Source organism: Orycteropus afer, unplaced genomic scaffold (assembly GCF_000298275.1).
Source record: "Orycteropus afer afer isolate SDZICR_OR568_19922 unplaced genomic scaffold, OryAfe1.0 scaffold00018, whole genome shotgun sequence".
Lineage (NCBI taxonomy): Eukaryota > Metazoa > Chordata > Mammalia > Tubulidentata > Orycteropodidae > Orycteropus > Orycteropus afer.
The window spans coordinates 4402584-4429345 of record NW_006921605.1 but is presented as its reverse complement, the minus strand read 5'-3'; the positions used below and the strand labels follow the sequence as shown (position 1 = coordinate 4429345).

The following is a 26762-nucleotide window of genomic DNA, read 5'->3' as shown; positions in this document are numbered from 1 at the left end:
CTCCGTCCTTCTCCCCTGTCCCTTCCTTGTCTCTGGGTAGATGCTGCCCTTTGCATCTGCTGTGGTGCCTGCTTGTTCAGACGCCTCCCTGCTGTTATTGCTCCCCTTTTGGGCCTGTTTATTGTTTGGTTTAAAGTTGAGCCTGGGGGTGAGTTCAATTCCAGGTTTAAAGGGTGTCCAACGGTCATAGTCTCAGGGGTTCCCCCAGTCTCTCTCAGACCAGTGAGCCTGGTCTCTTTCATGATTCTGAGTTTTGCTCCACATTTTTCTCGCACTCGCTGTAGGACCGCCTGTTGTGACCCTCCAAGTGGCCAGCGTGGTGACTGGGCACCATCTAGTTTTGCTCGCACTCGCTGTAGGACCACCTGTTGTGACCTTCCGAGTGGGCACCATCTAGTTTTTCTGGTCTCAGGGTCGTGGAGGCTGACGTTGCTATGGTCCATTAGTGCTTTGGGCTAATTGCTTCATGAGTCTTTGATTGTCTTCACTCTTCTTTGTTCTGGACGAGGACAGACCAGTGGTTGCATCTGAGATGGACATGTGCATTTCTAGGACCCTCCCTACATGTGTCTACACATGTGTCTGTATGTGTATATGAGAGCCTGCTTCTCAGCCCAGAACCTTGGTCATAGCTCAGTGGGATGGCGCTCTGGCCTGTATAGTGGTTCCTGCTCAGGCAGGTGCTGTTGTTGGGGTTGGAGGTGAGCCGCCCTGTTGTACCATGAGCCTGAGGGTCAGGTGTCTCAGAGCAGGCAGGGTCAGTGGTAGGCTGTGTGTGGAAGGTGTTGTGAGTTCTGAGACTCACAGCAGCACCTGGGGTGGGGGGTTAGAGAGAGAACCAAGCAGTGGGGAGAAGCTGGTGGTGTAAGGCTTTTGACAGGGGCTCTGACGGGACCTGCTTGTGTGTGTCTGTGAGTGTATTTATATGTGTATGTCTGTATGTGAGTGTACCTGTGTGTGCACATTTTCGTATGTGTATCTGTGAACAAGTATCTGTACTTGTACATGTGTGTGTCTGCGTGAGCACACATGTATGAGTGTGTATCTCTGTGTTAACATATGTATGTGAGTATACCTGTATGTGTGCATGTTTCTGTATGTATATCTGTGAACAAGTATTTGTACATACGTACTTGTACATGCATATGTCTGCATGAGCACATCTGCATGAGTGTGTATCTGTGTGAGCACATGTCTGTGAGTGTACCTGTATGTGTGCGTGTTTCCTGTCTGTGTATCTGTATGTACCTGCACATACGTGTATGTGTGTCAAGCACATCTGTGTGGTTGTGTATCTGTACATGTGTCTACATGTGTGTCTGTATGTGTATATGAGTATCTCTACGTGTGTATCTGCATGTGTGTCTCTGTGGACATGTGTATCTGGAGTGTTTGTGGAGCTGCCCGGGGACATGTTTAGATGGTGCTTTTCTTGTCTGCACCGTTGCCGAGGCAGCAGGGGATCCCGTGTCACTGGGCTCCAGCTTAGGCCTTGGGGACAGTCCTGGCTGGTCTATTCTGACTCTGCAGGTGGGGGGCATTTATTTCCTCTAAATTGTGTCGATTATCATGCAGTGACTTCCCAGGTACCGACTGGCTTTTCCAGTGTGTTGCTCCTGTTCCCGGACTGGCCGGCTCCTGCCACCCCCACCCCCACCCCCCACTGCCTCGGACGGGTGGGGCCTGTGATCTGGGAGCATTGGATTAGTGGGGAAGGCATGAGTAATCTGCAGTTGGGTCCTCAGGTGTACACGTGTGTGTGTGTGCACATGTGTGTGCCTGCTGTAGGAGGCATGTTGGAAGGGGCGTCTTGCGTGCAGAGGGGCTTCACCCTGAAAGCAGGAGCTGGGGTCGGTGCACTCGGTGCTGAGTGTGAGGCAGGCCCCACCCCACTTGTGACGATGGGGATGTGAGAGGTAGCGCCCTCTCTGGTTGGTCTTCTGATGGCCACGCCCCCGGAGCTGCACTGCTTGAGCTGGCTTCATGCAGCAGTGCTGCCTGGTGCTGGACCAGTGGCCAGCGAGCTGCTCTGCTCCAGCCTGGGCTGCGACACGCAAGGGCTGGACTGTTCCTGCTGGGGGCTGTGGCACTGGTGCCATCCATGAACCTCTGCCCGCCCCCCAGCTCCTGCAGGACAGGCCTGGCCAACGTGGGCAGCTCCTGTGCCCAGAAACTCTGGCAGAGAGTGTGAGTGGGGACACCCTTTATCACTTCTAGATGCCTGCTCCTTGGGCGGCACTTCTTGTTGGCACCACAGCCCAGTTAGGTGGCGAGAGGGTTTGAGGACTGACCGTGTTCAGCTGGCCATGGGCCCTGTGAGGGGGCTTGGGTGGTCCTGCTCTCCGGGGCTGACAGGCTGGGTGGGGGAGAACGTGCTCATGTTTGGTGGCATGTGCTGATGGGTACCAGTCTGATGACAGGACATTCATGGCCAGGCTGTGTTCTTTTTTTAAAAAAAGTTTTACTGTGATTTGGGTGAAGGTTTACAGAGCAGATTCACCTTCCGTACAGCAGTTAGCATACCCTTTGTTCATGACATTGACTGTAATCTCCCACAGTGCAACAGCTCTCTTCCCAGTTCATCCCCCTAGTTACCTTTTCCCTGTGTCCTTCCCTCCGTGCACTCCTGCGCCCCGAGCTGTCTCCCTGTGCATACACAGCCTTTCTATTATTCCGTGATTGATCTCTCCAGGGAGTGTATCTACCTAATGTAAGTGTTCACCCCATACGCCTGTCTTTTGTTTGGCTGAAAGCCACAGGAATGGGTTTAATTCCAGACCTGAAGGGCAGCAAGGGGCCATAGTAGTCTCAGGGGTTCCACCAGACTCTATCAGACCAGCAAATCTGGTCCCTTTTTTTCCCCAGTGATTTTGAGTTTTGTTTCACATTGTTCTCCCTCTCTATCCAGGATCTCCTACATAGATTTCCTCTGAGTGGTTGACAGTGGTAGCCGGGCACCATCTAGTTCTTCTGGTCTCATAGTCGTGTAAGCTGAGGATCACATGGTGTACCAGTCGCTTGTAATAATTGTTTCTGTGAATCTTTGGTTTTCTTCATTCTTCTTAGCTCTGAACAAGGAGAGACAACATTGTTGCATCTAGGTGGTGCTTGTAGCTTTTAAGATTCCAGTTGCTACTCGCCAAAATAGGAGGTGGAACGATGTTTTGTGTAGTATGTTATGCCAGTTGAGCTTGATGTCCCCTGTGACTATGGTCCTGAGCCCACAGGTCCAACTACTCGCTTCCTTTGGGTAGCTGGCTGTGACCAAGAAGTGACTACATCCTTGGCCCTTGTCAGCTCTACTGTATATCTGGGAATTCTTACAGAACATACAGATACTTGTAGAGACATTGTCTGCCAACCCTATACATGGTCATGGGCATACCCCCTCTGCCTAGACAAACCTAATTGTTGAGCCCGTCGGCTTGTCTGAACGGACATGGTGATGACCCCGCACACTTGGGTCCTGGTCAGGAGAGAGGTGCAGAGGAGCAGAGAGGAGTGTTCTTTCAGTGGTGTGAGTTTTGCGTTTACTCAGTGCTGGGTACAAGCTGCGAGGCCCTGGAGAGGCATCCAGCGGGGTCCTGTGTGAGCAAGCGTGAATGGGGCAGGCCGAGCCCTCAGCTCCTTGGCTCCTGCTCTGAGAGGACGTGAGGCCTGGACCGGGCACCCTTCCACCACCGTGCCTTCTGCTGGCACTGCCAGGCGTCCCTGTGAGCTGGCTCTGGCCCAGCTCTGCCTGGGTGGCCCCGGCCCGCCCTGGACCCAGCAGCTCCTTGGGTAGGACGCCCCCTCCTGGAGCGCAGGGGTTGCAGCGTCTGTGTGCTGGGGCCTGGCGCCGTGCCCTGGGTCTGTGTCAGGACTAGGGCCCAGGGAGGAGTGTGGGCCCTGCTTGGTAGCAGGTGTGGGTAGGTGGGTGGGTAGGTGGGGCAGGGCCCATGGGTGAGGACTGCTCAGGCTCAGGCTGGCAGGGCCTCTGGTAGCGACTGTGAGGACACACTGCTTCCCCTGCCTTCCTGACAGGCACCCTGGCGGGGGGCTCCAGAGGAGAACAAAAGGTGGGGGATGTGCATGACAGCCCCCTACCCTGTTTACCTGGGACCCAAGGACAGGTGTCCTGGGGCCGTGCCAGCCTCAGGGCCCCTGGGAGCTTCCAGGAGCTGTTTGCCATCGGCCGGGGGCATGTTGGTCCATCTGAGGATTGTCCTCACTTCTTTGTGTTTATAGGGGCTGAGGGCTCTTTGGAGGATACTGTGAATCGCAGAGGGGGCCAGGCCGGGATGCGTAAGTTTGGCTTTTTCTTGTGTCCTCAGAGAGGCCAGACCTGAGGCGTCTGCGGGTGTCTGCTTCAGCTGGCGGTGCTTTCTCTCGCCGAGCCTGCTCCTTGTCTGTTGGGAGGGGTCGTCTCTCTCTCCGTCTCATTCGCATTCAGTTATTTCCCGGGTACCTTTTGTGCGTCAGGCACCATCTAGGCACTGGCACTAGGTCCTGGGGCCTTCTGACGCTTCCATGGAGTGGGGTGCGGATGCCAGCAGACGGTCTGTGCTAACACTGTCAGGAAGGCCTATGCAGAAGGGGTCTGCTGGCTGGGGCCAGGGGGGCCTTTCTGGGGAGTGACCTATGAGCAGAGGTAGAGGCCCTTGTGAGGAGAGGAGCTGACCACACCTACACCTACCTGGGAGGAGAGTGTTCCCAGTAGATAGGACAGAAGCTTGATGCCTCAAGACCACGATTGGTTTGAAGAGTAACAAGGGAGGGCAGTGTGGCCATAGTGGGTGAGAAGGACGCAGTGAGATTGGTGAGGTGGCCAGGCCTTGAGGCGTGATGGGGGTCTGGTGCCCGTGGGTGTGGCCCAGGCTGGTGAGTGGCAGGGCCTCACCCCTCCGCATCTCGGCCGTCATCCTGCATCTGGTGAGGACGGTGTCATCACCTGCCTCTGTCACCTCTCACCTCTGCTGCTCTGAGGGGACAGCCATCTGGCTGCACCCTCCCCACCCCCGGCCTGCCCTCCTTGCCCGTTCCATGCTTCCAGCCACGTTCTCTCCCTAACCTGGTGGCTGTAGGAAGAGCGAAGCTGTTGGGCTTCAGGCCAGACCAGGGGTGAGCAAGAGTGGGGCTCAGTTCACAGCCCTGGGCTGGGAGGTGGGGGTTTCTGTCAGTGTGGGCCCACCCTGCACAACACGTCCCCCTTTGTACACGCCCCTGACATCCTGAGTTAGCTGTGGTCTGACCAGGCTCCCCACTGAGCTCCCGGCTGGCTGCCTTTCTGTTCTCCCACAATTGACCGTTCGAAGGAGAGTATACCTGGTGTAACCGTTCACCTGCCATATCTTTTGGTGGAGGAGAGAAGCAGGGAGGTGTGATCCCAGGCTCCTCAGGTGGCCAGTGGGTAAAGGTGGGTGCCACCTGCCTCACTCTCTCCTGGAGTCCAACCTCGACCTCAGTGGAAAGAGGAGTGGAGGAAGTGGGGGGGCCGGGAGAGAGAGGAGCCGAGCCGGTGTGTGTCGTGTGATTTGTCTGGTGAAGGGCTGAGAGGTCTGTGTGCGCGCGTGTGAAGCCTGGGCGTGCACACATGCCATACACGAATAGATGGACAGTGTACCTGTGATGGTGCCATTTCACGGAGAGACTAGGACAAACATGCCTAGAAGACAGGTGAGGAGGGTGACAGTAACAGAGAAAAGGCCGGGACGATAGTACATGTGACGAAGCTGCTGGCAGTGGGCTTGGAGATGGTGGTGCTCTCTGATGGGCTGCCCCAAAGTACCCAGTGAGGACAGTGGTGCTCGGGCACGTGCTATAAACGAGAGAGGGACAGACGGGACTCGCCTGTCTGCTTCCCCACCACTCTCTGGTCCAGTGCCACCTCCTTTGTCCCCGGGAGGGACTCAGGCTCTGCTTAATTCAGGTGGGCTTACCCCATCGCGGGGAGCACAGGCATGTGTGCCTGGACCCCGGAGGGCTCAGTGCTGGCCGGGCAGCATGAGCAAAGCCAGGTCTGGGTAGGCCAGACCGCTCATCAGAGAAGCTGGGGTTAGTGGGGCCGTGAGGCTGGAGGGGGAAGGCGCCTGCACCTTGCTTTCCCAGCTCTGGACATGGTGAGACATGTGGGGGTGGCTGAGCCAGGATGCCACGCTCGAGGAGCCATCATGTGGAAGACCACACTCAACCTCTGGGTGGGGACCCCGGGCCGGGTGGGCATCGGGCTGCCAGGGGCCAGCGAGTGGGGCTGGCTTGCCCATGTCAGTCTCTGAACCTGGGAGAAGGGCTGGCCAGCTGCCCAGCAGGACAGTGGTGTAGGTTTAGCGGTGCCTGGGAGCCTGGCTTTGACGTGGCCCTCGGGGGCAGAGACTGTTAACAGGAACGCACAGAGCAGCATCGTCTCTTACCCAAGATGTTCTTGGAAATGCTCTTGCTCTGGGTGAGAGTTAGGAAATGACCTTCTATTTTAGGCTCTGGGGTATGTCACGTGCTGTTGATTTGCGTGCGCTGATCCTGTGTGTCTGTGGGCCATGTCAAAGCGTCCTGCTGGCAGATGGGAGGTTGGTTGCGGGTCAGGGGTGGGCAGGGCCTGTGGGCCCTTGGAGCACACTGAGCTTAGGCTGGCTTTGCTGGGCTGTGCAGTCTCGGTGCTGGGGAAGGTCCCCAACAGTGGGAAGTAGCTGGCCAAGCCCCCAGCCAAGCCCTCAGGAGGAGGGCAGACCCGGGCAGCCTGTGCCTCGTGGAGGGAGGTGTGGGGAATCTTCTTAGGAGAAGCAGGTCTGGTTGGGCTGGTCTGTGAGGCAGAACCTGTAAATCGGGGTGCTCTGGGGGGACAGGGTGCAAAGCAGAGGGCCGTCTTTTGGCATGGTAGTCTGCAGGAACCCACAAGCGTAGCTGTCCAGCAGTGTCCACTGTGCTGGCAGGCAGCACTCCCAGGGTGGGGAGGAGGCCCTTAGCACGCATGGGGCCCACCCTGTACCGTGCCCCTGACAGTGATGCTGACCAGCTCCTTCCCTGGTAGGAGGGGCAGGGTTCCCACGGCTTGGTTCTCTCCTCACCAACCCCTAGTCGGTCCCGCCTGCACACCCCCGCGCCCGCGGCCCTGCCGGTGGGTCCCCCCTGCACACTCCCACGCCCGTGGCCCTGCCGTGGGTCCCGCCTGCACGCTCCCACGCCCGCGGCCCTGCTGTCACAGTTTCCCTCTTGGAGCCCTTGTGGGCTGTGAGCCAGCAGCCTGCAGGAGAGGGCAGGGCTGGGGCCTGACGTCCCAGATAGGTGGGTAAATGGCTTCCCCACCTGGGGCTGTGATGAGGCAGCTTGTCTTCAGTAGGTACAGGATGGGGCAGAGCTGCACTTCCTGTCAGTCTCTTGCCCCATGCGGCCAGCATGGCAGTGTAGGGTGAGGGGAGGGTGCTATATCTGGCTACATGGTGAGTGCACGGGGGCTCTTTTCCCACCAGGCGGGTGAACTCAGTGTGCTGTTCTCCCAGTGGTCCTAGGAACGGGCACTGCAGCCCTTCAGAGGGGCGTGCTGACTTTAGGTAGTATTGTGGGCAGGCAGGGTTAGGAATGGGGGCCCGTGCTTCCAGGCAGGGTATCTGCTGAGCAGAACCCAAGCGTAGGCCCAAGTCCTTCATTTATTCATTTTTTAATTTTCATTGTGATTTGGGTGAATGTTTACAGATCAAATTCACTTTCCATATAGCAGCTCACATATACTTTGTCTCATGACATCAACTGCAATTTCCCACAATGCAACAGCTCTATTCCCAGTTCCTCCCCGTAGTTACCTCTTCCCTGTGTCCATCCCTCCATGCACTCCTGCCCCCTGGGCTGTCTCCCCGTGCATACATAGCCCTTCTATTCTCCCATGATTGATTTCTCCAAGGAGTGTATCTACCTGGTGTAAATGTTCATTTCATATGCCTGTTTTCTGTTTGGCTGGAAGCCACGGGAGTGGGTTCAATTCCAGACCTGACGGGCAGGTAGGGGCCATAGTCTCAGGGGTTCCACCAGGCTCTCCCTTTTTTCTTTTTTAAATAATTTTGAGTTCTGTTCCACATTGTTCTCCCTCTCTATCCAAGATCTCCTACATAGATCCCCCTCCCAATGGTTGACAGTGGTAGCCGGGCACCATCTAGTTCTTCTGGTCTCATAGTCGTATAGGCTGCGGATCGCATGGTGTACCGGTCCTTTTCTCCAAGTCTTTTTAAGACCACTTTCGTATCACAGTGGGGAAAGTGGCCGTGAACAGGGACGTTGAGGGTCTGAGCCAGGTTCTCAGAGCCCCGTTCCTCCCCTTCCCGGTAGCGTCTAGGGCTGGGACAGTTGAGGCTGTGGGTGCCAGGGTAGCCCCACCTGTGTGGCCAGCTCCCAGACTCCCTCGGGGTGCTGTTCTGCTCTTTGGGTGAAGAGCCCATGTGTGCTCACTTCCTGTCTGCTCATTTCCTTTTCCCTGCAGGCCTCTGGCTGTACCTGGCGGGGACCAGCCTGCCCTGCCTCACGCTGATTGGCTCTCCTAATTTTGGGTACAGGTCAGTTCACCGGGACCTGGAGGCCCAGATCGCCATTGTGACGGAGAATCAGGCCCTGCAGCAGCAGCTCCACCAGGTGCGTTGGGGCAGGTGGGCCTCTTGGGTTTGGGCTCCCCAGGGGCTGCTCCTGCCGGTGTCCTGCTGAGGGAAGGAGGCCAGCTGGAGTCCCCCGTAAGGCTGTCAGCAATGGGACAGACCCCACAGAGCTGGGCTGACGGTGGCACCTGGCCTTGCCAAGTGGATGCTGTCCCACCCAGGGACCCTTTCTTGCTGGGTGCAGTCAGGGAGGAGCCAGGGTGACTCGGGGGCCGGGCTCCCCAGGGAAGAGCTTCTGGCCGCGTGCAGTTAGTTCTGAGAAGGGCTCTCCTGAAGGGGTGTTCAGAGTGGGGAGGCTGGGGATGAGGTCCGGGGACAGGCAGTGGAAGCAGAGTGGCCTCTCGGCAGGTGGGCACACGGGGGGCTAGGGCTGCACAGGGAGAGGGGGAATCCTGGAGAAAGGGCGGCGCCCTGGAAGCCCCCGTTGCCAGGGTGAGGCAGCTCCCGGGAGCTCAGGCCCATAGGGCGCTCACGTTCCTTCCACATGTGCCGTGACATTTGTCCTTGGTCATTTGGCTGTTTTTATTGGGATTTCATTCCTGAGCCAATACGTTTGGGAAAGAGCTGGCGTAGTAGTGCGGTACAGGGTGTGGAGGCAGCCCTGAGCCCCAGCCAGCCGGCCACACACCCCTCGCTCCTGGGCCTGGGGTTCTGCAGTGGGGTGCGCAGGATGCTGTCCCTCACTCATGTCGGGGAGCAGTCACCCAGAAAGACAGGCTTCTGTACTTGGGGGCTGTGTCTGGGGAGCTGTGTGCTCGTAGCTGGAGCAGAACCCCCTTCGCTTGCAGAGCTGAGAGGGAGAAGGCTGAGGAGGTGGGAGAGGGCGCTGAGAAGAACGGCCTCGTTGGGGACGAGGAGAGCCCTGAGGCGTTGCCATTGGCGCCAATGGAGGGCGGGCAGGAGCCCACAGGGACCCTTTACTCCCTGGAAGAGCCATCCTCAGGGTATCTTGTCAGGGCAACCCTTAGGGTCACTTGTAAGCGGGGGGCAGGCTGAATGACAGCCCAGAGTCCTGCTGTGGGGTCTCGTTGGTTGGAGTGTGACTCTGCTGGTCTCAGGATGTGAGTGCCCTGGTGGTCCTCAGTCTCTTCAGAGCGACGGTCGCCTGCTCTGGGCTCAGCAGTGGGCAGTAGTTGTGGTTGTGAGGTGCCACCGAGTCGGCTCCGACTCGTGTACAGCAGAGCAGAGCCCTGCCCAGTGCTGCGTGGGCCTCAGTCCCTGCCACGCTGGGGCCTGTTCTCGCAGCCGCTGTGTCAGGCCATCTTGTCGGGGCCCTTCCTCTTTTTTGCTGACCGTCTACCCAGCACGCTGTCGTTCTCCAGGGACTGGTGCCTCCCAGTCACGTGTCCAAAATACACGAGATGCAGTCTCATTGTCCTCGATTCGCAGAGCACCCTGGCTGCACCTGGCAGTGGTGGTGCCTTACCTGTTTGAGTGGTGGGACTGGAAGCCGTGTTGAGTGTGAGGCCAGGTGGTGTGGGTGCCCCTGTGATTGGTGCGCACTCCCGAGCGGCCTTCCCGTGGGCAGGCCCCTCCTGAGTCCTGGGAATGGATGCAGAAGCTCCCGCGGGCCAGACCTTGGGAGCGGGAGCTGTTGACTTGGTCAGACTCATACGCTGCCGCCGTGGGAACGGCTCTTGTGCAATGGCTGGCGCCTGTCTTGCTGGGTGAGGAAGCGGTGACGGCCTTGTTCTGGGGGTCTGCCCCCTGCGACTGGGAATCTCGTCAGTAACTGAGAACCTGGTGCCAGGAAGGGCTTTACAGCCGGGGACAGAGAGGAAGTGACACGGCTCGTGCCCTGTGCGGGGCCATTGAGGTGACCTCCTGCTTCAGCAGCTTGCTTCCTGCACTAGGGATCACAGCCAGCGACTGAGGACTCCCCCTCAGACTGTGGCATGGCTTCAGTCACCAGGCCACCGTGAGCCCTGGCCGGCCTTGTGAAGTGGGAGCTGTAGCTCTTAGTTCGGGCCTCGCCTGGCCTCCTGCCTCCAGGGTGGGAGAGCTGTTCACACGGCCCCCGCTGGGTGCCCGCTTCTGTCAGGGGCGAGGGTGAGGCCTGCAAAGACCTGGGCGGATCTAGGGGAGCGGGTCCCTCAGGCCTGCAAGCAGGGTCCAGGTCCTGGCTGCCCTCCCCCTTCCTGAGTGAAGTGACTGAAGCCACATCCTGGATCTTGAGGAGAGCTCAGGCCTCGTGGTCAGCAGCTATGTTCCCACGTGGCAGGTTTGGGATATTTGCTTCCTCTTCCCAAACCTGGATCCCAGGGGCTCGGCCTTGGGGGTATGGTGGTGGGGGTCAGGAGAGCTTGCTGCTGTAGCTCTTCCACTCTTCAGACACACTGATCTGAGATGCACATGCACGTGTAGGAACACCCCCCCCCCCCGGACGGGTCTGCTGATGCATCTGTACACCAGGACTGCAGCTACCTTCCTGGGGGAGGCCTGACCCCCAGGGTGCCGAGAGCTGCTGGCACTGCCCAGGCCTGCTCCCAGCGGCTGCTCGGTGGCCCCCGTCCTTGAGACGCAGGTCACAGTGAGCCCTGGGAATCGGGAGGTATTTTTATGAGAACCCAGAGTTCCTCCCTTCGTTAAGCACATACAATAAAGAGGAAAGCTTCCTGGTTTTGTCCGGGAACGCTGTTCACCACTCGTGACCCGCACGGTGCCCCTTGACCAGCATTGTCAGCCCGTGCAGCTGACTGCCCTCCCTGTCCCTGCCGTGGAGTCTGTGAGGAAGCTGAGGGGTTTCTGGGGATTTATTGAAGTCTCGGCTGTGCATTCACGTGAGAACATCAGATCGGGTTGTGCAAAGTGGCCTCCGGGGACCAGACCAGCTTCTCCATCAGGCATGTCCTGTCTGAATTCTGCACTCTGGCCACCTCATCAGGAGTGGGGTGCTTTGGGGACTGCTCTGTGGGCCTTGGCCCAAAGGGGCAGAAGTGAAGTCTGTGGCATTGGATTTTCCCAGCTTGTGTCAGGAAAGACTGGGGACAGGTTCTCCAGTGTCCTTGAGGGTCCACTGTGCCTCCTGGGTCCAAGGGGCTTCCTGGGGATGGACGTGCCTTTCGTCCACTGCTCCTGGCAGACCCCGCACAGCGGGCAGCCCTTGTCTCACACTTACCACGTGTGCCTGCCTTTTAGTTCACAGCCCTCACGCCCGCCACCAGTGACGGCACCACGGCTGGAAGGTCCGGCTGTGTTCCGTAGATGAGGGGCTCTGAGCGGCGCAAGCCGAGTGAGACTCTCGCTCCCTGACTACTGCCCTTAGGCTTTGGAAGCTTTGTCACAGCCTCGGTGGAAGGAAGGGTTGTTTCTCATTGTTGGGCTTGTTTCTTAAAACCAGAGAGCACAAGCCCAGTTAATGACAAGGGGCCTCTAAGTTCTGAAATCTGTATTTTTAAAATACTAAAGTCATAAATGGTCATAAATTTGAGAAACATCAGAAGAAATGGAACTTTTCATTCAGAGATGGTCCCTGAAGGCATTTTGAGTGTCCTCCCCCTGTGTGTGGAGAGTGGGTGACTTGGTTCTGTTGTTGTCACTCCACTTAGGATCGTATTGCACATACCCCTCTGTGTCCAGGTTCTCTTGTGGAATCCACTGTGAACGTTCCTGTGTTGTTAAGTGGATTTTCTTTGGTCACGTGGCATCTCATGATGGGCAGAGGTTTGCCATGTGGGTTGACTAAATGTTCTGCTGTGACATGGTGTCTCATGGTGAAGGGGGTTCTGCCATGTGAGTTGACTAGATGTTCTGTGACATAGTCTCACGGTGAACACGGGCCTGCCACGTGGGTTGACTAGTTCTGTGACATGGTGTCTCATGGTGAGCACGGGTCTGCCACGTGGGTTGACTAGTTCTGTGACATGGTGTCTCATGGTGAGCACGGGTCTGCCACGTGTGTTGACTAGATGTTCTGTGACATGGTGTCTCATGGTGAAAACAGGTCTGTCACGTGGGTTGACTAGATGATCTGTGACATGGTGAAACATAGGTCTGCCACATGGGTTGACGAGATGTTCTGTGACATGGTGTCTCGTGGTGAACACGGGTCTGCCACGTGGGTTGACTGATGTTCTGTGACATGGTGTCTCGTGGTGAGCACGTGTCTGCCACGTGGGTTGACTAGATGTTCTGTGACATGGTCTCATGGTGAACACGGGTCTGCCAAGTGGGTTGACTGATGTTCTGTGACATGGTCTCATGGTGAGCACGGGTCTGCCACGTGGGTTGACTGATGTTCTGTGACATAGTCTCGTGGTGAGCATGGGTCTGGCACGTGGGTTGACTGATGTTCTGTGATACAGTCTCGTGGTGAGCACGGGTCTGCCACGTGGGTTGACTGATGTTCTATGACATGGTGTCTCGTGGTGAACACGGGTCTGCCACGTGGGTTGACTGATGTTCTGTGACATGGTGTCTCGTGGTGAACACGGGTCTGCCATGTGGGTTGACAGATGTTCTGTGACATGGTGTCTCGTGGTGAACATGGGTCTGCCTCGTGGGTTGACTGGACCTGGCTGGCTGTTGGGCCTCTGATTGGTCCCCAGCATCTGCATACGAGGTGTGGTGCTGTGGCGAGTATCTGTTTACAAACCGTATGCAGAGTTCTCAGACCTCCTTTTTTGTGGGGATTCACTCCTGCAAGGGGGCCGTGTGGAGGCTTTTGGTGCCAGTCCCAGATTGCTTGCTAGAAAGGTGGTCCTCCCCACCCCTTCTGCTAGCCTTCCTCTGAAGAGGGGTCAGCCTTCCTCCACACGGGGTCCTCACATTTGATAGAAGAGAAACTTTGTCTCATTTTTTAAAAAACCTCCGTTTTAATTTGTGATTTTTCATTCAGTGAGGGAGACTTTTTTTTTTTTTTAAAGTGTATTTTGTTAGTTGTAAATATACAGGTAAGAAAACACTGGCCGTTCAGTCGCCTGCTTCAGTGACATTAAATGCACTCATCATGTCCAGGTGTCACCCGTAATGGGAGCTCAGTGTCCCCTAACTTTGTGTCTCCTTCTCCCTCCCTCCTGCCTCTGAGGAGTAGCTCTGTGAGCGCTTTGCCCCAGCTGGGTTTCTGCCTGCTCTGTGCTCATCTTAGTCTTAGAGGCCTTCCTAGTGTTCCCACGGGAGGACCTTCCCCTTAGCATGCCCCCTAGTCTCTGGGCTGGGGCCACAGGCCATGTCACTGTGCTGCTGTCACTGTGTTGGGGACGCCTGACAGTTCCTGCCTGTTCTCCCCCAGGAGCAAGAGCAGCTCTACCTGAGCTCAGGGCTGGTGTCCTCGGCCACCTTTGAGCAGCCGGGTCGGCAGGTGAAGCTGTGGGTGAAGATGGTGACCCCGCTGATTAAGAACTTCTTCTGAGGACAGGTGCGTCTCTGGTCCTGACCCCCAGTGCGGTTTCACGGGGAGCTCCCTGGCAGGCCCATGGGGGTGCTGAGTTGACCAGTGCTCTGGGCACTGTTGTCGCGAGTGCAGGGCACTGCGTCTCCAGGGTCCCCGTGGTCACTGCCCATGTGGTTGAGCCTGACGGTGAGCGAGGCAGCCTTTCCCCCTCCCCTTCCCGAGCCCCAGGCCAGCATGTGTGACATGCTCTGTTATCCTTCCCTGGAGGAGGTCCTGGCCAAGGGCCCAGGGACCCAGGGACCCAGCTGGCTGAAAGGTTGCTTAGTCTCTCGGTTCTGGGAGACAGTGGGGGGGGGGGAGACGGGGTGCTCCTGGTTGGGAGAGTGGTTCAGGCTCGCAGCCCTGGCCTGTGCAGCTCATGTGAGGGTAGGATCTCCATGCACCTTGCTCTCTCTGAGACATGGCTGTGACATGCAGTCACTATGCTATGATGTTCTGGACGTGTGAGTTTGGGTAAAGGACTCGTGTCAGCGCCCTGGAGGAGCCTGCCAGGGTGAAGGCTGCCTGTAGACAGTGGCCTGCTGGGCCCATGTCACCCAGAGCAGGCCTAGCCAGCAGGCTGCAATCTCTGTGGGGGACCCTTCCCCCATTTTCCACATTGCATCTGGCACACTCCTAGATGGCCGCCTCCGGTGCCCCAGGTGGGCAGTCTGCAGGCTGGTGGGAAGGGAGTGAGGAGTCAGAGACGAGGGGTGGGGTGAGGGGACGCGTGGCTGGTGGTGCAGAGCTGGCGCCCTGTGTGTGCTGTGGGCTCCCTGCACCTCCTTGCCGGGTGTTTCCTTGGTGTTGTAATCACCTTTAATTTTATTCAAACGGTAACGTGCAAACCCAGCAGGTGCTCACATTTCCAATTACCTTGTTGATAATTGTATGCCGTTTTTTCAGTTTGCTTTTCTGACTCAAGGGCCATGTAAGGTGCACACTGATGGGTGGAATGTCACCTTAGTCGCTTTTACTGGGAAGCCACGCCCCCTGCCATTCATCCTTGAAGAACGGCCTTCGTCTGCACCGGGTCTGCCCCAATGTTCATGTGTTGTCTCCCCCAGCAGGGCAGCCCTGAGCCCATCCTGTGTATCTCTAACGGCATGGCCCAGCACCTTCCTACTCACACCCCGCCCCTCCAGGTGCACAGCCCTGGCACAGGCAAGGCCCCCGGAGAGCAGGTGGCCAGGCTGGCCCCGCAGCCCATGCTCTGGGCGAGCATGGAGCCCCTCCGTGCTTGGAGCCTCAGCAGCCAGCACTGTAGCAGACCTCCCTCCTGTGGCCTTTCCAGGGTCTGGGAGGCTGTAGCCACAGGCTGTGAGCGGGGGGACTTTCCGGGTCGGGGGACCTGGCCTCACAAGCAGTGGTTGTGCAGGCTTCTCCTGATGGGTTGGGGAGAGGCTGGCGGGGGGGGCTGAGGTCATACAGCCCATTAGCTAACACCGTCGGCCTTCAGGCTTCAGGCAGTGCCGCCCCAGCTTATGAGCAAGAGCCAAGATCCGTCCTGACCATGTCTTTAAGAATCCGTCAGGTTCACCCAAATCACAGTTAAAAAACGGCCTGTCAGGGCTTCTAACCAGTTCTGCCTGGCTCGGCCATGGCCAGGGAAGAGTCGCGCTGGAACAGACCCAAACTGTTACAGTTACGATGAAGCAGAAAGAGCCAGAACAGGAGCGACGATGGGGACAGCCTGGCTGGAACTATCTCCCTCCTACAGAGGAAGGGCAGCGTGAGCGTTGCATAGCAACTATCTCTCTTCTGGAAGTTTGAGCACTGTCCGAAGCAGTGCTGCCCCACTCGGAGACAGCAGCTGACGGCAGCACCGTGAACGCTCTTCACAGTGCTGCCAGCGCCCAGGGCCTACACCGGGCTCCTGAAAGGGCTCACTCTGCCTCTTCCAAGCCCCCCCCATTCCGGGGGTACCGGGCTGAATTACTCAAATTGTTAGCCTTCAGGCCTGATCTGGATGACAGAGCTGGTGTAAAGGGCAGGTAGGAGCTGTCCGAAAGTCAGGTGTTTGTAGCCAGGCACTGCCTGTGGTGTTAAATCGTCCACAGGATGGTCAACCGAGAAGACAAAGGGCGTGCAGCGGCCCTGTTTCTGTTCGAAGGGGGCTGTAGGCAAACAGCCATGGCCACGTGTCCCCGCCGACTCCTGGGACCAGAGTCAACACCACTGGTGCTGCAGTGGGCCTTGGCAACCCTCAGGGCCGTTTCCGCCTCACTTTGCTGCCTGCACTCGTCTGTACCCTGTTCCCTGACTAGCATCAGGCATCCCGGGCCGGTTCCCCCACCCCACAGAGCACTGATTGCTGCTCCCACCCGGTTCCCCACCACACTGTCAGCCAGAATCCAGATGAGGCACAGCCAGTGTCTGGCTCTCCAGGGTTACAGCCCAGGGGTGAACGTGGTGCCCCGTCCCCCCGGCTCTCCAGGGTTCCAGCTCAGGCTGAGCCTGGAAAGTCTGACGAGAATTCTGTCCACTGGCCACAGTCTGTACGTACGGAGTGGATGCAGTTTATTCCAGGCTCTCAGGCAAAGCTGGAAAAATGCCATGTTTGTGGCCCTGCAGGCCGACTGTGAGTTGGTGGCCACTGGCAGCCTTGTCTCCTCTAGGCAGAGTGGCCCTTAGGACCTGGCCTTCTCTTCTCGCCTGGACACCACGGGCTGCAGCGCCCCCTTCTGGCTGGAGAGGTGGCTGCCCTATAACCAGGTTAATTGGCTCTGGTGCCTGCCTTTCTTCTGTTGGCCCAGAGGGAGTAGGCCCAGTGGAGGGATGAACGGTGTCCCGGGCCCCAGGATTGCGTGTGGCCCATAGCCTGAGCAGGCACCCTGGGACCACGTGTGTACCTGGGTTTGGAGGGAGTGCACCCAGAGAGAAGGGCTCACTCCTGAGGGCTTCACTGGGAACCAGGGCAGGTACTTGTTCGGGGGTCCTGTTTCTTGGCCCCAGGGGCTGTGCCTTGATGGGGGGAGAATGGGTTTGAGCCCCCAGGAGAGCAGCCCCAGGGCCACCCTGTGGGCCACTCGCATCCTGTCTTATCCTAACGAGCTCCCAGCCGCTTCCAGGCCACCCAGAAACCACGGGTCGGGGGGATCTGTGGGCAGACTGCTGGAGCAGACGCTGCCAGCCGCAGGGAGTGGGGGCCCCACAGCCAGAGGGGGACCCTGGGCTCAGCCCCTTTCCTGTGGAAATGAGCAAGCTGCAGCCTCCCAGGACGGCAGACCATGTGTAGGGGGGCCCCTGGCCCCACATGCTGAGGTCCCCGTGGTTTCTGAAAGTGCAGATGGTTGGGGGGCTGGTCTTGTTGGTACAGTCTGTTCAGAGTGCTGGGGGGGAAGGGCATTGCTGTGATGGAGACAGTGAACTGGCCCCTGCGAGGAGGGTCGACAGTCACAGCTGTGTGTGGAGGTGGCCGCGACCTGCCCTGGGCAGCTGGGATTTGGGGCTTGAGTTCTTGGACACTTGCCCTCCTCCCCACTGGGTGTTTCACACCCTGGCGGCCATCAGGAATGGTAGGGATAGAGGAATAGTGGGGATAGGGCTGAGGGCCAGTCGTGTGAACCAGAGCCGCAGAGTTGAGAGACTCCCGTGGTTTAATCTGCCCCTCCTCCCTGAAGGTGCCCCACGCCCCAAGTCCAGAGAACAGAGAGTGCCGTTGGCCCCTGTGAAAAGCGGGCCAGTCGGGAGGCTGCAAGTGCATCTGGGCCACTGGTCCGGGCTGCGAGTGGGGCCGAGGCAGCGCCAGGCCGCTAGACCTGCAGCAGCAGTGCCACGGCCGCCAGGACCCACTTGGCCGCCTTCTCCTTGGTCTTGAGGTTGAACGTCCACACGTAGGTGGGGCCGCGGATACGCGTTTTGTAGACGGGACACTCATAGATGTTCTTGGTTTCCATGCGGTCCACAGGGATGGCCTTGATGAAGATGACGGGCATGGCCGGCGTTAGCTCCTTCAGCCGTGCTTCTGCGATGACTCCCGTCTGCGTGTCCCAGCGCGCACCTGCGGGGACAGCATGGCCCGGCGTCGGGCGGCTGCAGCAGCGGACCCTGCTGGTGGCTTGGAGGCTCCCTCCGCCCGGCAGAAATGGGCGGGGCCCCAGGTGCTGGGCAGGGCTGGCCCAGGTGCTGCTTGCAGTGGGACTGACTCAGGACGTCTTAGGCCCACAGCTGTCCATGCTTGGCTCCACTTGTCTATGAGGACAGCCCCCTGAGTTGTGGGGCAGGAAACCCTAAGTCTGGCTGCACATTACAGGCGATTGAAGCCCCTCTCCCATGTGTGACATCTTCCCTGTATGTACAGGGACCGTGTGAATAATACATGTGTCTCCATGCTCCTCTAACCAGACCATCGGGGTATCTGTCATCCTGTTGAGTGTTTTTGTGTCCTGTCTGTGATCCCAGAATAAACAGGGAGAATGGCTGGGCTGGGCTCTGGTGATCTGGGAGCTGCGGAGAGGGATGTCCTTGCCTTTGCTAGCCCTCCCTGACCCACTGACAGGGCAGGGGTGGCGGTGGTCACCCTGTGAGACAGGGGTGGAGTGGTGGAGTTGGGCTGGGGACATGGCCTCTCCGATTGGCCTCTGGCCTGCTCACTGGGGCCTGGCTGCACAGACGGCCGTGCTGGGCTCCAGAGGAGCTGGTCAGCCAAGGCCATTGCCCTCAGCCAGTGCCCAAGGGCCAGGGCACCCGGTGGGAGTACTGGCTCCAGCTGAGGGCCCAGCCCCCTCCCTAAGCCACAGCCCCCCCGCCCCAGCTGACACCCGGGCCCCTGCTCCAAGGTAGAGGCCCTGCTTTCCTCCCCACCTTCGAGGGTGTTGAAGTTGCTCTCACAAGCACTGTCATTCCGTAAAGCAGGCCCAAGCCAGCAACTGGGATGGTACGTTCTGGCCTTTTCCAGCCTCAGTTGGAGCACAGATACAGACCCCACCTGAGTGGTCAGCCTGGCTCCCTCCCCAGTGACCCTCCTGGCCCCATGGCACAGGCCTGAGCCACAAGCTGATATACCTCCCTCGTGCTTAGGGGGGCCGCCCCAGCTTCCGTAGCTAGCATCTCCTCACCTTCCATAAACAGCCCGTACACGTAGGAGCCCTCGCGGGGGGGCGCAGTCATGTCCTCCCGGTTCTTCTTGGTCACTTCCACAGACAGGCACATCTTGTCCAGGGGCCACTCGTTCTTCCTGGCCGTGGACTGCATGATGGCCGTGAGGAAGGACTGCGGGTTGAAGAAGCCTGCGAGCCACACCGTGGTGGGCAGGGCAAAGTCTGTCGTCCAGGCCTCGAGCTCCTGGAAGGAGGCACACGGCTGAAGCAGAGGACCCTGGCCGCGGGGGCAACAGCAGGGCTGTGCACTGCCCCTGGCAGGGCTGCTTGCTGCCCAAGTCGGGCCACCGGCCGTAGTCCCTGGCAGGGTCATTAGCTGCCCCACCAGGGCCCCTGCCACTCCCAGCAGGGCTGAGTGCACAGTAACCGATGCAGCGTGACAGCTGCCTGTCACGAGGCCACCTGCCTGGCCCCATCTTAAGCGAGGGTACAGGAAGAGAGGTCAGGAAGGGGGCGGCTGGACGTGCGGGGGGGGGGGGGGGGGGGTCCAGGGGCCCGACAGGCTTCTGCTGCCTCACTGGCCTTGTGGTAGCGGCCAGCCCGCAGGCTGACTGCTCTCCTGGGACAGCTCTGGATTTGGGTTAGTGTTCAGACCACTTGTTTTCTTCCTTGGAGGGGAAGTGCCGCATCGTCCTGGCCTCTGCGTGGCGTGGACAGGCCCTTCCGGCCATCCCGGTAGCCTTCCCTTCACAATGCGTCCCGCAGGCCCGGGCGCCCAGGTCCCTGGGTGTTCAGGCAGCAGCAGCCGAGGGAGATGGTCCTTACCCTGATGCGAAGCAGCAGGTCGGCGTACCAGGCCCCCAGGCCCATCATGGAGGGGTAGGCCCGGGCTACCCACGTGTCGGGCACAGTGTCGTAGAACAGAGCCGTGGACAAGTCCTCCATGTCAGTCGTGATGGTCAGCTCCCCCTGGAAAACAGACAGGTGCTGGGGCCCCTGCGACCGGGATTTGCAACTTGCTCCCGCTCATGAAGGGAGAAGGGCGCCCTTCCCAGGGTGCAGTGAGCTGTCGAGAGAGCTTTGTGTGGGACTGAGGCGGGTCTGATGGTCCTCTGTGGCAACAGCGGTGTTCCTGCTGGGGGACAGTCGGTGTGACCCCTCAGCACCTGTCCCAGAGCCCGCCAGGGACCCGTGTCCTCCTGCAGTGCACATCCTCCCAGCTGCAGCCATTAGATGCAGGTCGTGGGCTTGACAGCTAGAAGGCAGTGTGGCCCCATGTGGACTGGCACCCCATGTGTGTGGGAGTAGAACACTGTGCCTTAGGGTTTACAGTGGCTGACCCTCAGTGTCCAGGATCCCAGGCCTGGGCATGACGAGGGGGCAACACCACACCAGTGCCAAGGGGCCAGCCTGTCTCCCACGGTATGTCCCTGGGGTCCCCTGGCCATGTGCTGTTACCTTGAACCCTGAGTTTGGCTCCCTGAGCCACATCCTCAGGCCCCCTGACCGTGCAGTTATACCTTGACCTTGGGCTCAGCTCCCCGAGTCACGCCCCAAGGTTGGGCCCCAGGGACACGGTCGGCCGTGCAGTGTGGTATCTTGACCTTTGGTTCGGCCCCCTAAGTCCATCCCCAGGGCCCCCCAAACGTGTGGTATTACGTTGAGGCCCAGTTTCGGCCCCCCGAGTCCGTCCCAGGGCCCCCGACCTGCAGTGCTTTACCTTGAGGCCCAGGTTCAGCTCCTTTAGTGAACGGCGCATCTCGTTGGTCAGGATATTCATCCTCTCACATTCCTGGAAGGCCACCACCACGTAGGGGGTCTTCTCCACCGCCTTGGCCATGATCTCCGCCATGTTGAACATTTCCGGGATCCTCTCAAGAATGTCGTCCAGCACCGCCTTCACCTAAAGGCCCAGACAGTCAGCAGGAATGCTTCCCGCTCAGGCTCTCACGCCACGGCTCAGAACACGGGACAGGAGAGGCAAGTGGAGGTGCCGGGCAACCAGGGGCCGGGGGCTGCCACCCACTGGGCAGGGGAGCAGTCTGGGCCCCACAGGCTCAGGGGGCTCTGGTCCCATGGCAAGGCCACCCAGCGGTGGCCTGGGGCCATCAAGCATTTCTGGAGTGGAGCTGGCCTTCCCTCCCTCCGTCACAGTCCCCAGGCAGCCTGGGAATGTGGTTTTGTTCTCCGTGTTGGGAGGTGCTGTTCCAGGGAGGGCCGGGCTCATGTGCACCCGCCCTGCAGGGAACACGTTCCTGCTTCCAGTTACTAGACAACAGATCATGGGGTCTGATAGCAACAAGGCAGTATTAATGTGTATGGTACACATATACATGCACCCCCACAGACATGTACACACACGTGTATATATGCAAATGTGCAAGGCACACGTACATCAATACATGTACATGTACTTACACACACGCATACACGCACACATACAGAGATGCATATACACACATGTGCACACATACATGTACACACACACAGCCAGTTGCCATCGACTCCACGTCACGGCAGTCTCCTGCCACGACACATGACTCCTGTGTGTCAGAGCAGTATGGGCTCCATGGTGTCTCTAAGGACTGATTTCTCAGAAGCAGATTGCCACACCTTTCTTCCAAGGTGCCTTGGGTGGACTTGAAGCAGCCTTTTGTTGAGCAGCTTAGTGTGTTACCATTTGCAGGCCTGGGGGCTCCCTCGACACACACACACACACACACACACACACATACACACACAGAGTGTAACATGATTCAGTCCAGTCTGGTCTGTTTCCCAGCCAGTCCAGTCCTTCTCCAGTTTCTGACAGTCAGGACCTTCCCAGAACACGTTAGAAGAATGAGGAGGGCCTGATGCCTCAGGAGATGACGCAGCTGGCACCGGGAAAGTTCCGAGCCTTCCTGGGTCTCTGTCCGTCAGACGCCCACTGCCTGTTGTCAGTGCCCAGTGCATCAGGAAGGGCTGTCCTGGCAGAGCCAGGACCCTTGCCCCGACCCCGATGCTGGATGCCAGCTGCGCTCTAGGTGTGCCCTCGGCAGGGGTGGAGGGCAGGCAGGTGCTCTCTCGGGCATCAGCCCCAGGGACTGGGGGCTGGGGACTGTGGACAAACACTCAGCCGTGACTGTCCCTCTGCCTTTCCCAGAGCAGTGGCTCACGCCCTGAGCCTGCGTCCTGCCCCTGGAGGGCCTGTCCCCACATTGCAGGCCCCACCCTGGATGTCTGATTGAGGAAGTCTGGGCTGGGGCCAGAACGCGCCTTGCTCCTTGTGCGCGAGCCCCCGGGTGCTGCTGCTCGTCCCACCCGCCCGTCCCTGGGGCTGGGAACTGGGCCTGCCTTCTCCTCTCGAGAGACTCCTGTGCCCGCCCCCGAGTCGGTCTCCTTGGGTTGCATTTCCAGGACGGTGCGGAACAGCTTCTCGGAGGTGACTGTCAGAAAGCCGATCTCTGCGTTGGGGTGCAGGCCATACAGGTAGGGGCTCTCGGGGGGCAGGTTCTCGTCGATGTACTCATGGTAACCCTGGCGGAGTACAAGCCGGCTGCAGGGCACCCTCAGTGGGCTGCACTGCCTGAGCCCGTCTCTGCTGTCAGGTGTCCTGAACCAGGCCTCCACCCGCGTCCTTGCCGTCTGCGGCCACCCCCTCTGCTCACTGCTGCGTGGAGGACAGTCCCACCCTTCCCAGAGCTTAAACAGCTTCAGGTCTGTTGTTTGGGTCACAGGGGCTCTTGCTCAATGATTGATTGGTGCCCCATTTGTGATGGACTCAGTCCCGCCAGCTGCCCGGCTGCCCTTAACCTCCACCCCCACTGCCTCCGACCTGCTCCCCACCCACGCTGCGGCCTGCCCCTTACCTTGTAGTCCAGGTTGGGAGGGGTCTGGAAGCCGGGGGCCAGCTGCACGTCACCCTCCAGCATCTCCCCGCGGACGTACTCTGCCAGGTATGTCCTGCACAGCCGGCGGTCCCAGTCGTCTGTGATGTGGCCGCCGTACATGATTTCACCAAAAAGGTAGCGGAGATCATCCCAGGGCACCTGAGAACAGGGTGGGCCATCAGGGAAAAGCAACCCCACGGAGGACAGGACGCGGTGTTGCCCCATCGCCATCCTCTGGTGGCGTCCACTGTCTGTCGTTGGCTCTTGAGTCAGCTGATCTCACGGGGGTCCCCTCATTGCTGCAGCTCCCCGACTCTCTCAGACTTGGTGTCCAGTGAGTTCCTGCAGCCCCCGACTGTCAGACATAGTGTTCTTGTGTTTGTCTGATTAGTGTCATGGAGTTTTACTCAAAATGTTATTGTTTAAACAAGCATTTAGTGACCTGAAAACCATTTTTCTCCACTGGCTTATCTTGGGAAACTCTAGTGGTATAATGTCTAAGGCATCTGACTGCTAATCAGAAGGCTGGCGGTTCAAACCCACCAACACTCCACAGAAGGAAGACTGGACAATCTACTTCCATAGAGATAAGCCTCGGGACCCAAGGAGGGGTCGCTATGGGTTGGATGTGACTTGACAGCAGTGCATTGGGTTTTTTGGTTTATCTCGGGTGTGTTCTGAGCAGTTTTTTCTGCATTTACTTGCTGTGGAGGCAGCCTCTTGCCTTGTTTTTTTCAGTTGTGGTAAATATGTAGGTAACCAAGCCCAGGCCATTTCAGCAGGCTTCCCGTGCACAGGCCCATGACATTAAATATGCTCCACAAGGCCAGCTTTCACACTGTGTGTGTTTAAAACTGGTTTTTAGGAGTTTGTGGTGCATTCTGGATACAGACCCTTGTCAGTTACACTCTGGATACATGGCCTTGTCAGTTACACTCACTACAGGCCCTTTGTCAGTTACACTCTACAGTTACACTCTGGATACAGGCCTTGTCAGTTATACTCTAGATACAGACCCTTGTCGGTTACACTCTGGATACAGGCCTTTGTCAGTTACACTCTGGATACAGACCCTTGTCAGTTACACTCACTGCAGGCCCTTTGTCAGTTACACTCTACAGTTACACTCTGGATACAGGCCTTGTCAGTTACACTCTGGATACAGACCCTTGTGAGGTGTGTGTGTTGCAAATATCTTCTCTCAGTTTGTGTTGCGATCTTCATTTTCTTTGTTTTCTTCAATAAAAATCTCCAGTTTTTCAAAAAGCGTGGTGACTATGTTGGTAACAACTTGCCATTTCAAGTCTTCAGTGACAGCGAACATGTCTGCCTTGTACGGCTGTCGCCATTGAGCCATCCTGGATGCTTCCGTCACCGTCACAGAAGCAGTGTCTTCTGTAAGGCAGGGATGACTGCACCGCCCCATCCACCCCAGTGTGTGGCCTCCTAGGGTCGGGCCTTCCCCAGGGGCAGGGCAGTGGCACTGACAGGAAGGTGTGGCCGTCTGCTTTCTAGGCCCAGTGGATGGAGCACCGGTTAGAGACACCGGTGGCCAGGCCTCTCCGTGTCTTTTACTAACATCCGGCTGATGGAGCTTTGTCTTCCGGCCAGCGTGGGAAGCATGGCTGGACTCCTTGGAGTGGAAGGAGCCAGGAGGAGGGGCCCCAAGCTGCTGCAGGCACTCAGAATAAGGCAGAGGGGGAGAGAGGAGATCCTGGGGACAGAGGGAGGCCAGGCTGGGACAGCTTGGTGCAGGCGGCCCGGTCTTGACACCCTGCCCGTCGGCTCCTCAGAGTGCATTTAGCAGCCACTGGAGTGAATGGTGCACTTTCCTGTTTGTCTGCAGTGGGCCCTGCACACGTGTGTATAAGGGGTGGGCCCTGCACATGCTTAAGGGGTGGGCCGTGCGTGTGTGTAAGGGGTGAGCCCTGCACGTGGGTGTGTAAGGGGGGGTGCCTAAGTGAATGTCTAGCTATTAGCATGATTGCACCCCCAGACCCATCTCCCCAGAGAACCGCTCTCAGCGATGCTGAAGTCTTTCTTACGTCTTTCTTGCACACACTTCCTGGTGTCAGTGCTGGAAGAAGTGCCCCGTTGTCCAGCCAGGCCCATTCAGGTGAAAGGAGCCAGAGGACAGTGCTCCAGGGGCCTGGAGATGGAGACTGCCCCTGCCCCGTCTGCATGGTGGCCTGTGATCTGTGAGCAGGGAGCTGACCCCTGCCTGCTCCCACCCTCCTGCCTTCTCTGAGGTTGGGGGCTTCACCTGAGGTACTAAACAGCACGGCAGGTGCTGGCTTGGTGGCAGTGACACCAGGAGGCCGTCTCGCCCTCAGTCTGGGCTGAGTAGCTCCCAGCGTGGCCTCCTGGGCAGGACAGCCAGCACTGCGGATCCAGGGCAATGCTTGGCATCGTGGGTCAGCCCCCTTCCCGTTGGACCTGCTCAGATGGGCTCATGGGATTCCCCCCTTCCCGCTCCCACTCATGTCTTGAACTTTATTATGATGGTGTGGGAAACAGGAGGGGGCTTCCTAAGACCCCCGGGCGCCACCCTTCCTCATCTCATCCCTACCCTCCCAGGCTGGACGGTTGTCCTGTCTGACAAGGCATCGGGCTCCAGGAGGTCGAGGGACTCAGTGCTGCCCACCGCCCCCCCCCCCCCAGGATAGGCAGGGCCAGGCTTCAAACTCGGCCTGAGACCAGCACCATCACTGATCTCCGGCAGCTGACTGACAACTGACAACCGGCCGACAACCACAGGAGCCGTGGGCAGAGTCCAGGCCCTAGACTGTTGCAGCTTAGCTCTCGGGTTCTCGGAGGTCTCCACGCGGTTCCGACAGCCCCTCCCCCATGCTCTGTATGGGTGCTTTGTAGATGGGGCAGCAGCCTTGGGGTTTCTCAGACAGGGCGACTGCCCTAGATAGGGTTGTGCTTAGGACCGAGGGTCACACGGGTATCAGAGCACTGGTGTGGGAGTTGGAGCCCCGCAGGCTGACTGCAAGTCGTGTACCTAACCTCCAGGTGGTGCAGCCCAGGTCCCCCCTCCACCCACCTCCCCAGGGCTGCCCACCTCCCCAGGGCTGCTCGGCTCCCTCGGGCCTGCGGACCACTGCTGTGCCCCTCCCTCTCTCCAGGGACGGGGCTTTGACTTCCCTTTCCTCAAACCTAAGGTGCTCTGGTGGCGCAGTGCCTAAGGCATTTGATTGCTAGCCAGAAGGTTGGTGGTTAAGCCCACCAGCCACTCCACGGTAGGAAGGGTGGGCAATCTACCGTAGTGACTTATCGCCATGGAAACCCAGCGGGGTCATTGTGAGTCTGAGTGAACTCATGGCAGTGGGTTTGTTCCCCCACCCCCAAACCTGGGCTCTACCTTCGACACTGACAGCACCCCCACTGGAGCACTGGCAGAGGAACCCCTTGGCGGCTCACGTCTGGGGTGCAGGGTCTCGGGGAAGCCCTGTTCAGCCGGTGTTGTCAAGTGCCATGGAGCTGGACCTGACTCATAGTGAGCCCTCCTTGGGTTTCCGAGGCAGTATCACTTTGGAAGTAGATTGCCTCATCTTCCTTCTAAGGAGTGGCTGGTGGGTTTGAACCACCAGCCTTTTGGTTAGCAGTCAGGTGCCTTAGGCACTGTACCACCAGAGCTCCGATAGCCGGCAGGTATTTTGGACCTGGCCCCATGGGGTTGTGGTAACACGAAGAAAAACTGCCCAAATGCTGAAGACTGCCGGATGGGGCCACAGGACTGGGTCATAATCGTCACACGTCACACCCACAGATCAGGGTCTTTTTTTTTCCCCCTAGTTTTCAGATTTTGATTTATGACTTGTATTTAATGTTTTTTAAACACAAGACAAAAAACACTAAG

At 58.5% G+C, this 26762-nt stretch overlaps 2 protein-coding genes across 2 annotated transcripts in view; one reads left to right on the top strand and one right to left on the bottom strand.

The window, feature by feature from the left end:
* Positions 1 to 13962, top strand: part of PGS1 (phosphatidylglycerophosphate synthase 1) — a 33132-nt gene extending 19170 nt beyond the window's left edge. The window contains exons 8-9 of the mRNA XM_007959839.1: positions 8444 to 8592; positions 13843 to 13962. Of these exons, the coding sequence (XP_007958030.1) occupies positions 8444 to 8592; positions 13843 to 13962 (269 nt within the window). The remainder of the gene's footprint in view (positions 1 to 8443; positions 8593 to 13842) is intronic.
* Positions 13963 to 17738: 3776 nt separating this feature from the next.
* Positions 17739 to 26762, bottom strand: part of DNAH17 (dynein axonemal heavy chain 17) — a 128661-nt gene continuing 119637 nt past the window's right edge. Inside the window, 6 exon segments of the mRNA XM_007959838.1 lie at positions 17739 to 17986; positions 19044 to 19269; positions 19851 to 19994; positions 20746 to 20928; positions 22362 to 22544; positions 22877 to 23056. Of these exon segments, the coding sequence (XP_007958029.1) occupies positions 17739 to 17986; positions 19044 to 19269; positions 19851 to 19994; positions 20746 to 20928; positions 22362 to 22544; positions 22877 to 23056 (1164 nt within the window).